General features: G+C 42.2%; 1 protein-coding gene across 1 annotated transcript; it reads right to left on the bottom strand.

The window, feature by feature from the left end:
• Positions 1–277: 277 nt before the first annotated feature.
• Positions 278–10,811, bottom strand: LOC121332913 (aldo-keto reductase family 1 member B1-like). Its single transcript, XM_041398829.1, has 10 exons — positions 10,746–10,811; positions 7,633–7,800; positions 6,884–7,000; positions 6,152–6,229; positions 4,672–4,794; positions 4,341–4,447; positions 3,463–3,544; positions 2,920–3,003; positions 2,423–2,505; positions 278–1,613 (listed from the first exon to the last, which is right to left on the bottom strand). The coding sequence occupies exons 1-10, from the start codon at positions 10,809–10,811 to the stop codon at positions 1,574–1,576; spliced, it is 948 nt and encodes a 315-aa protein (XP_041254763.1). The 3' UTR covers positions 278–1,573.
• Between the last annotated feature and the right edge of the window lie 282 nt (positions 10,812–11,093).

Here is an 11,093-nt window from a genome sequence, read left to right as displayed (position 1 = left end):
AATTGGAATGTGGTTAGAAAATTCCTATGAAGTAGAGAATATTTCAAGACAGGCTGCATGCTACAGCCTTAAGTGGGTATTTCTGCCACTGCTGTGGATTGACGAGTGACCACAGGCAGCAGAGCACCTTCCACAGAGTTCACTCTCTAATTGCATCTAGGATGATATCCTGCAAGTGGCCTTTTAAATGTAGCATGTTCAGGAGGAGAAAAAAAGAGAATGCCCATTACAGGTGCATTCTGTCCATATCACTGCAGTATAACTGCTCAGTGTCAATTCCTGATAGATTTTTCAGACCTCTTTCTTTGGAAGAGGTCCAAATCCAGTTTGATGGGAATTTGCTCTGTTGTTTCTAGGGTACCCCTTATTCACACATCTTGGAAAAGACTGAAGTAGCTCAAAGATATGTCATCATTTCCTTTATTAATTACAAAGAAAATCAGTTGGAAAAGGATATCCATAAAGTGTGTATCCTAGTCCTGAACCTTAATTACACATTGTCCTTCTCTCTGCATGCAGTGCTGAGCCACATTTTCTTATCCTGATCTGCGGGAGCCTAAAGCAAGTACAGGAGTTTTGAGTCAATTGTTAAAGAGCAAGTATTAATTAACAGACACCTCATTAAAACACCAGCATGGCCTGCAGCACCACTGGCTTTTTATTTATTTTTTTTTTAACCAGAGACAACAGCATCCAGAAGACATCCTTTGAGTCAAAACACAAGCAAACAGTACCTAGGGAACAGTACAGGAGAGTGAAAATCTGCTGTGAAGCTGCCCAGCTTTTCTGCTTGCTAAATATGACAGTTGCCAAACAAAATAATTCCTGTGTGTCTCCTTTATCAGACTTTGGATTTTCTAGGAGATCTTCAGTCTCAACTGCAGCCATTCTACTGATAAAAGCAGTATTTATATACTCTTGCAGATACTATAAACCAAACATATAAATCTCCTAGTAGTTTATTAGTTTTTAGCAGTTCATAAATAGGGAACCTCATTAAGAGCTCCTGAATCATAATTCAGCAGTGTCCTCTAAAGAGCTTTCAGTCTGTTACACTGAAATTATTGAACTCAGCATCTCAAGCAGCATGTCATGTTATTGAGATCTTCTGATGTGAAATGGATTGTCTTGTATTGATAATTAAAAGATAGATGTATTAACCTTTTATCTGAAAGTATAACTAATCAGAGAATTTAAGTTTTCTCTAAACTTAGTCAGGATTTATAGTTATGACAAAAAAATGCTTTTCCCTAATCTCAATCTATGGCTTTATTAAGATTCATTATCATTACTAAATACATTATCATTATTAAATTAAGAGAGAATACATATTTTGCTGCAACTGAAAATTGTGTTACAAGAGCAGATAAAGGACTGATACAATGGATTGATATAAAGGAAGCAAATGTATCCATGTTCAAAGATGACTCTTCAGAATGCCTGAGTTAGCTTCTCCCATTTTTTAATACATATGCCCCTTCTATCTATGAATTGATACACAAAGTATTGTAAATTGCTTGAAATAACAAAAAATGGTCTGGATCCCCCAGAGGATCTGAAGCTGATGCCCATGTCAGTCTTCTAAAAAAGGATAGTCCTTGTGATTTTTGCATCTAGAAAAAGAGAGCATGATTACAACATTTTAAGGCTATAGTTTAGAGAAAAGGGATTTTTTTCCCTGGTAAGAGAACTGAAATTAAACTACATTAAAAAACACATGTGTACCTAGGGCAGGGAAAGTGAATTCTCTGTAACATTTGCATGTAGCAGTGAGCTTCTTCTCAAAGGATAATGTATCTTATGCTCAGCTGAAATTGCCAAAATTCCCTGAGATATTAAACCTTTCTGTTGGAAACTCCCAAGCCCCCTGGATATTGTTAAACAAGTGGGTAACCTGGGAAAACTGAATAAAATGCAGAACTTAGTGAGTCTAACCATTCTGTTATCTAGATAACATTGGCAGGAGTACATAGGCACAGCTCTTCCCTTCAAAAAAACCTTACAGCTCTCATTCTTAAAATGGAGTTTATTTACTCTGACTGTCCCTTATGTAAAGGAGCCAAAGAAAACGGAGGGGGGAAATGGCTGCTTATTTATTTTTGGAATTTCCAGCTGATTTTGATTTTCAGACAGCAGTTTGGTATGCATCAACTACAGGGCATCTTAGGAACGTTGTGCCTGCAGAAATCCCAGTGTTCCCAACCTGGGCAGGATGGGCAATGCTCTAATAAACCCAAGGGTGAGATGCCAGCAGATGTGACCAGGTGTTGGCTGAGGCTCCCTCCCTTTTTATTTTTAAGGGGCTATCAAATAGTGTCTGTTAAGAGGATATCCAGTGGAAATCCAAGCTATCCAGTGGTAATCCAAGCTCTCCAGTGGAAATCCAGCCCTGCCAAAGCCTGCAGGAGGAGGAGGTACTCACTGGCTTAATGCACAGATGCGATAGCGCTTCTTGAAGCCAAGGAGGGTCTCCATCTCCTCTCCAGTCAGTTCAAAGTCAAACACCTGCAGGAAGGTCCCAGACAGCTGGGTTACTTCAGTTTGCAGTGAGACAAGGAAGTTGATTTGCAGAAAGAATAGCAAAAGCAGGCTGAAGCAGTAGGAGGTGTGCAGGGGACACCCGTGCAGGGAGAGCAGTGGATAAATGTGTGAGGTTGCAGTGCTGGTGGGCTCTGCCTGCAGCACAATTGTACCACAAGGTGGAAGAGTTTGGCTCTTAGCTGATGTGTTCTAATGAAGATGTGGCTCCTTACTTTCAAAGTGACTTTTTGCATTCATAAAGAAGTGATAACCTATGTGGTATCTGACAAAGGTTTTGGTGGCTCTAAGTTTGAGGGGGGTGGTTTGTACCACTGGCAGAGTAGGGTTTTTCCCTGTGTAGTTTAACACCATTAATGACTCTGTAAGGTGCCCTCTTACCTTAAAATTTTCTTCAATGCGCTGTGGAGTGACGGATTTTGGAATTACACTCACATTTCTTTGGATTTGGAGCCGGATAAGCACCTGCAGGAACACAGTGAATTTACAGATGAGGTGCTGCCTGTCTTCTGAAAGCTAAAACCAAAGGTGTGTGCATGGTTACACAGAGCAGCTCTGCTGGTAACCAGAGAGGGCTCACAGAGGAGAAGCACTACCTAAACCCTTCCTAATTACTACTCATTAAATCCTTATCCATGTCTGAAGCTGAGATGACAACAAGGAAGTGCATTGAGCAAGAGTTCAGGATTGGCAGGATGCTGTGTGGAGGGGCAGCCAGTGTGCCAGTTGAAGCCCAAAGCCACTGCTAATCTTCTGTCCATCACTAAAATTAAGGTAGAGAGACTATATTTCTAAAGCATTAAACTGTGTACAAGACACAGCCTGAACCCCATATTATTATTCCATAATACCTCTAAGTAGTTACTTTAGCACAAGTGGGAAGAATACATGTCAGCAGGGAAAACAGCTCTGACCAGTATTAACCTGAGCTGGGGTTTTGTTGTGCTTGAGTGCAATTTCCTTAACTTGAGGATCATCAAGAAGGGAAATATGGTCAGGCTTGGACCTGTAAAAATAAAAAAAAAACAGGCTTCAGTAGTTGAATAACCCACTGTCAATAACCCACTGTCTTCTCCCTCAAGCCCTGTATCATAATAATATTGTTTAAATGATTAAAAAGCATAATCTTGCATACTTTAACATCTTATTACTTCTGTTCCTGCCTTCATCCTTCCCTTTTATAACAAGTGAGCACATGAGAAGAGGCCTGTAGTTTCTGGTAAAAGCAGGTCACTATAACACATTTATGTCCAGCCTGAGATCAGGCTGGGAATTTCTTTGATCCAGATCCCAAGAATTTCATCTTGTCCTTTACAAGCACAGCTGCTCTGGCAAAAGCCCTGTCCCAGGTCAGAGGAAGCCATGAAGATGGGAGTAAAAGCAAAATTTCTGCAACTTCCCCATTTACAAACTTAATCCCTTTGTCTCAGCAGGACTGCAAAGTTGCTATTTTCATCAGCATCTGCTGCTTTGGTTTTTTGTTTGGTTTGTTGTGGGTGGGGTTTTTTTTAGTTCAGAAATTCTCCTACATGTTTAATAAGCTCACCAAAGCTCAGTTAAAAATTCTCTTCTCTGCTTTCATCAACCAATTGATTTTTTCTTTTCTTCAAAATATGCAAGTGTAGTGGACTGAATATCACAATAACTGTGAGGTTTCTGTGGGTGTGATTTTTAATGAATTAGTAAGTCTTTTTCTAATTACATAATTAATTTTCCCTGAGGTTTCATCCACATCCTAAGACTGGTTTACTGCATTGACTCCAATCTACATCTAAGAAAGAAACCTCACAAAACATTCTTACCCTGGCCAGTTGGGTGCTCCAAGGGGACAATATGCAGTGACAGAGATCCCTTTGGATTGGCAAAACTTAATCAGCTCTTCCTGAGGAAGATAGGGGTGGCTCTCAATCTCAAAAAAAAAAAAAAAAATTAAAAAAAAAATTAGCTTTCACCTCTCAAAAGCCGAAGGTACTTCAAGATTTAGCATCACTGTGCCACATCAGCTTTGGAAAGGTGTTTTTTTTTTTTTTTTTTCTTTTGTGGGGTTTTTAAGGAACTTTTAAGAGATGTTCCATCCAGTGAACACCCCAGACAGGTGAGATGTCAGTGCTGAGGAGCTGCAGGACAATTTACCTGATTGTTTACAGGTTTGTGTCTTAAGCCTGGTTTGCCCAGGAGCTGATTGATCTGTTTCTGGTTGAAGTTGGAGACTCCAATAGCCTTCACCATTCCCACATCCACGAGCTCTTCCATAGCCTAGAAACAGCACAGAACCACACTTCCTATTAAGTTCTTTCATTTTTATATGGAAAAAAATGCCCACACGAAAACTTGAGTGGTAAAAATCCTCCTGGCTGGATCCCTCCTGTGCTGTGAGAACAGTACCTGAACAGTGGGGCTCTGGTCAGACTCAGATCTCACATTGTGTGTCACCATACAGACAAATAACAGCAACATTCACACAACTCCTAAAATATTACTATTTCAGTAAAATATAACTATTTTGGAATACTATCCCCAGGCAGACGTTCACATAGATGAAAGAGAGTCTTTCAGAATAATTCCTCAGCTAACCAAATAATCATCCCATAATAAAAAGCACCTTCTTTGGAACAGAGCAGCTCAACAAGGAGCTGTTACAAGACACCTGGAACAGGGTGGATTCTGTTGATCAACACTGATTAATTTCCCAAGAGAGATGTGCCATTTAGCAGTTGGATTATAGGATAAGCAGCACTCTGTTCCCCCTCCATCACCTATTTTCTTTCACACTAATGAGTGATAAAACAGCCAGGCAGCACTAATTAGATTGTCACATCCAGCAGAAAAGAAATGGGAAAATAATCTGCTACCAGCCTTTAGAGCAGAAGATACCCTTAGTGCAAAACAGAAATAATTTTAGTTTAAAGTTGCTGTCATAAGCAGCAGCCTGAAATTTCCCCTTTTTTCTTCCAAATGAACAATAAAAATGTGCCTTATTCTCCATGTGACAGAAGGCAAAAAGCATCAGTGAATTCTGATGACTCTGGTGAGTTTTTTACCTGCTTTTGACTGAGCACACAGCAGGAGTGGAGGGGAAAGGAAAGGAAGCCCAAAGTCTCAGCCAGGCAGGACTTTGAATTCACGCCCAAGCCTGGCCTCCCACACAGCCTGTGTGAAGAACTTAGCAAAGGACTTTGGCCAAGTCCCACTGCCTCCAGAGACAGAAATTTGGGTGCTGTGGTACATTGGCACAGGCATGTTGGCTGTGCTGGGGTCTGGATGGCTCAGGTGCAACAAGAGGTAGGCATGGCTACAACTAAAGCCACCAAAAAATGGCCAGAGTGGGGCAGGGATGAGAGCAACAGCATTTGTTAGCACCAGCCACTGCAGGGTACACACCAAGATTTCCTCTTGCCATACCAACCCAGCCAGTTTAGTAAGCAGCAGATATAAAAATACCTAAATTTTGGCACAGCGACACAAAAAGGAGCCCAAGGACGCAGAGAAATCAGCAATCTCAAATACTTTACGTTAGAAATTCTCTCAGAACAATTCCCACAGTGGGAAGCTTAGAGTTTTCAGGCTGTTATTTCAAACTAGCAAGATATTTTTGGCCTGTAAATGAATGTACCTCCCACGTATCCAGAAAATCTGTATCGCTGGGAATGATCATGCCGTTTCCATCTGCAGGAAATAGCTCCTCTCCTGCCTATCAGCACAAAGGGAAAAGCAACATGAAGGTCAGCTGAATTATAAGTACTTCAAGAAATCATTTAGAAATTTGGGCAAGCGAGTGGAGCTGGAGACACTGAGCTGGATATCCTGAATTATGTTTGTGGTGGGGTGAGACGTGGCTGAAATGACCAGCCTGTATCAACAGAGAAATCTTCAAGAAAATCTGTCTGAGACTCTGTCCTGCAGGCAGAGGAAGGGCAGGCACTTCTGTGTGCCTCAGCAGAAGGCCAGGGAGGTGACACGGTGGGGAAACCAGGATTTATTTAACCTGGGGGTTAAGAGAGAAAAGAAAAATCTCTTTTGAGCTATGTAGTTCACATGTTTGATTCTTGATAAGGAAATGGCAGTCAAACCCCACACTGTAAGAGGAATGTGATCTGGATGGTAATTTGATCCATGAGTTGAAAATGCTGTGCAGGGGAGAGTAAGGTGGTTTTTGTACTACAAGAGCCAGTTTAAGCAGCCATGACTTTTCCTTTCCTCTTGGGCTCTCCCTGCAGAGGTTTGTCCTTATGTCCTAAAGAGATTTGCCAACACTCCTCATTGGAGGGGACTACAGAGATGTCTGGTCCCAAAAGCAAAAGATGGATCCCTGAGAGATGGATCCCAGGACTTGAAGTTGCAATACCTTGAATCCCATGGGACAGTGCATCAGGTAGAGATCCAAATAATCCAGCTGGAGGGCAGCAATCGTTTTCTGGCACACCTCCTTCACCAGGGACCTCTCGTGGAAGGTGGACCAGAGCTGTGGGGAAACACAAAGGTGGGAGCTGCTCTCCTGCCCTCACAGTGGCAGAGCAGGGAAAACACAGGGCACAGAGGCAGCTCAGGGTGTGGCACATCCCATCTTGAGGAAGTGCCACTCGAGGCACCTCGATTTATTTGTGGTACTGTTAAGTAAAATGAGAATGGGATACTCTGAAATTCCATCAATTATTGCAACAATCAAAACAAAGAAAATAAGTGAACCTGGTGAAAATCGACCCGCCAGCTTCCAGCAGATAGAAGTTACTTTATTTTTCCTACCATTGTTGTTGGGGGAAAAAACAAAACAAAGCATAACATACAGGAGCTGACAGGCTGAGGCCGGCGGCCCAGCGGGAGCGGCCACAAAAACAATAGCCATGCTTCCTATCCCAGAGGCCACGAGAGCACGGCCTCAGTTCCTGTCTCCATGGCTGACAATGGACATGGACTACAAAAAAACCCCTCTCAAACCAAGCCTTTTGTTTCTCAGGGGCTGACCTATTCCTCCCCATCACCAAATTGACAGGCAGGAGGTAATTCCCAGCTTCATCCCGTGGCTCTTTCCATGTCAGGACTTGGTCTCTCCCCCCGGAGCTTGGCCCCACGTGAGAAGCACATCCAAGGCCACACCTTGCTGACAACGAAGAGCTCTTCCCGCCTCACCACGCCCCGCTCCATTTTGTGTCGCAGCGCGTCCCCGATGTCGCTCTCGTTCTGGTACATGTAGGCACAGTCCAAGTGGCGGTACCCAACGTCGATGGCAAACCTGACTGCATCCCCTGCTGCCCCCTGCAGAGACTGGAACCAGAGGAAAAGCCGGATTTGCTAAATAGCAGATGAACAGCTTTGCTGTTTTGCAGATCTGGCGGTTTTAAGCCCGTGAATAACAAGATATCCCGGTTGTGGGGTTTCTTGTTTGGCTTTTTTTTTTTCTTTTTTTTTTTTTAATTTTTTGTTGGGGTTAGCACTGAAGGTATTGAGATGATAGTTTCTGTTTAAATTTAGGTGTTGTTTTTTATTTATATTATAGTCTCACCGTAGTGACTTCTGTAGTCTTTCATTAGCAAGGAACAAAATGGCTAACATCTCTTTGTTACAAGGTCTTTTAAAAATAAGCTACCTAATTAGGAAATGACACCTAAATTATTTTCTTTTTAACCTAAAAACTGATTCCTCGAAGTCTGCGCTATGGACTTTTCTGTTAAAGAATATACTGAATTAAAAATGGAAAAGGAGCCTGGAAATGAGACTCCTCCAAGTCCACACTGTGGACTTTTCTGTTCAATTACAAAACATCACCCAGACTTATGAAGAAGAAGGAAGAAGGTAAAGAACAACCTGCATCTGCCCTAAAACTTCCATCTTGCTTTATATTTATTTCTATATTCTAAAACTCCAAACTCTAAGTTCTCCACCCTGTGATATCACACACTTCTAACCAACTCCACACCCATAATCCCAGTGCTATCAATCAATTTTGGAAGCCTTCTCCACAGCCTCAGGTCAAATGCAGTGTTCTCTTGTGGGTCTGTGCCTTTGAGCACAGAAAGTTTAAAATCCTCAGCTTTCAGGGTTCCAACACCAGCCTGGATCTGGCTTTCATTAGTTTTGTGAGATCAAATGGCAAAGGGAGTCACTGATGAGGTGCCTGTGCTGATCCTCCCTTTTCTAAGTATTGGAAGTTCACCTTGGGACACGAGGCTATCTAGAAATAAGTTCTAATTTCCCCAGAATTAAAAGCAACTTTAGTGTGACATCCTGGTGACAAGAGGAAACCAATCACCTCTGGAATGTGCCCTGACCCTGCACAAAGCAACCCAGCTCTTGTTGACCCAGGATGGGGAGGTGAGGGGACTCAAAACACTACACACAGTGCCACCTCCTGGGTAAAGTCCACACTTGGTACTTGATAGCAAAATAAATCACTTCAGATTCTTGGCTTGGAGACACCAAATCCAGAAAATGGCACTCCAAACAGAAACATGATTCAAAACCATGACCACCTCCTACTTTTTTCCTTTTTTTTTTTTAATTATATCACTTCTCCAGGTTTTTCCAGTCAAAGGGTGTTTAGTTGGTTCACCTAAATTAACAACAAAAACATAGAAAACGCAGCAATTTTTTTCTGCACACAACTAAAGAGCCAGTTGAAAGCTTTACAAGTTTTCTTTTTTTTGCAGTCCCTTTCCCCATCCCATCCCTTCCTGGATGTGAGCCTCCCAGGGCAGCAGGAGGAAGCAGGCATGGGCAAGCAGGCTAGCAGTGGCCAAATGCTGGAATTTTGGAGCCCCTCATCCCTGGGTGCTGCTGCAGCTTGGGAAAGCTGCCATGCTGAGGGGTGGAGAGCAAAGGCAACAACCTACCCTTGAGATTACATAAAACTCTGTCATGTGAGATGTTTTCCAGAGAAAATAATCCCTTGTTTCATTCTCCAAGGTGCTCACTGAGCTTGGCTTCGAGTCAGAGCTGCTGGGTAAAGGGGAGTCCCTGTTAAGGCACCAAAATGCTGAGGCTGCTGTGGGAACCTTGAAATCAAACAGCTTTAATGAAGATATCACCATTAATTATCATTTTCCTTTTTCTCTGAGGCTTCTCAGCTTTCCAGGAGAAGAATCCTGGGCAAGGGGATTTTTCCAGAAAACATGACTGCCACACTTGGGCCTTGTTTTCATCACATAACAGAAGACATTGTTTTGTGGTGGCAGGGATCATGTGCCCAAAATTTTCCTTCTACTCAGTCCTAACCAGTTCCTAAGAGGCCCCCCAAGGCACACTTTGGTTTTTAAAGCCTGCTTTAATTACTTTATGCTTCTTAGTGTCCTTTGTCATCAGAAAAATAAAGACTGAATTGGTCAAACAAACTCACCCACGTTTGTGCACATAAAGTTAAATGCTGATTAGATCAACTGGCCCAAAAATATGGCAAGAATTTAAGATATTTTTATGGTGACTGGAAAAGTGTTTCATGGAGCTGGGAAGTTGTGATGTGACATATTTTGTTTCCAGTCTCAGATCCAGGGGAAAGTTCACTTTTTAAAATCTTTTTCTTAAGATCAGTTTCTTAAAATTTTCAGCTCATTTCCAGACTCCTTTTACATTTATAATTCAGTATATTCTTTAACCTATTCTCTCTTACCATAAGTCCATTAGGTAACATTTACAGGTAAAGAACCACCCAAACTATATTCCTGCAAAGTGCTGCATGCTCATCTGCTGCCAATAAAAACAAGTTAGCCTCAAGTCTCTAAGGAATTATTGTGAGTTCCCATTTCCAAATCTACTTATTGCCCCTTAAATTCCTGTATCCACACACACTCATCACAGATGACACCAACGTGACATGAATGGGATATTACATATACTACATGGGATATATTACATATCCTACATGGGATATTAACAAAAAGTGCTGAAAGAAAAAAAAAATCACCACACAAAACAAAAGAAAAAAAAAAAAAACACAAAAAGAAAAGAAGAAAAACAAGCTGGGCAGAAGTTTTTAGTTTTTCAGCATGCAATTTTTTTTCCATAGCTAAGAAAAAAATCTTGTACCTGCTTGACTACCTCCACTGACTCCTGAGATTTCCTGAAGGCTGGGAATAAATCCCTGCATTACCTGAGATATTTCAAAAGGAAATATTGCACAGAGGATTTGCTGCATTCTCCTGCCCCGAAGAGGAGATTGCTGCAAAAATGCACAGTGGTTCTCAGCAATCTGAGAGCTCCCCAGCTGCAGCAGGTACCTGCCAGGTCCCCAGTCCCAGGATGGGCATCCTCCCACCAGTGGGCAGCTCCAGGAAAGTGGCCATGTGCAGTCAGGCAAGGAGAGGCTGTGGGTTCTTGCAAAACCTTTTAAATCAGCTTTGCCCCTCCCTCCTGCCTGCTGCAGACAAGGAAAATATGGGCAGGAGTGGTATCCTAAGAGGAGGCAGGAATTTTGGTTATCTCACCCTTTGAAGAACTTAAAAACTGATTGCAGGCTCCTCAAGAATTTATTGAGTGAGCTCAGCACGGCAATTTTGCAGTGGTGGAGGTTGCAGGTTTTTGTAAACCTCACAGTCTCTGCTTTTCTGCAACAAAAGTGGGATCTG

Source organism: Onychostruthus taczanowskii, unplaced genomic scaffold (genome assembly GCF_017590055.1).
Source record: "Onychostruthus taczanowskii isolate IOZ18803 unplaced genomic scaffold, ASM1759005v1 scaffold15, whole genome shotgun sequence".
Lineage (NCBI taxonomy): Eukaryota > Metazoa > Chordata > Aves > Passeriformes > Passeridae > Onychostruthus > Onychostruthus taczanowskii.
The sequence above is the reverse complement of the archived record's forward strand: the minus strand, read 5'-3'. Positions and strand labels throughout refer to the sequence as shown.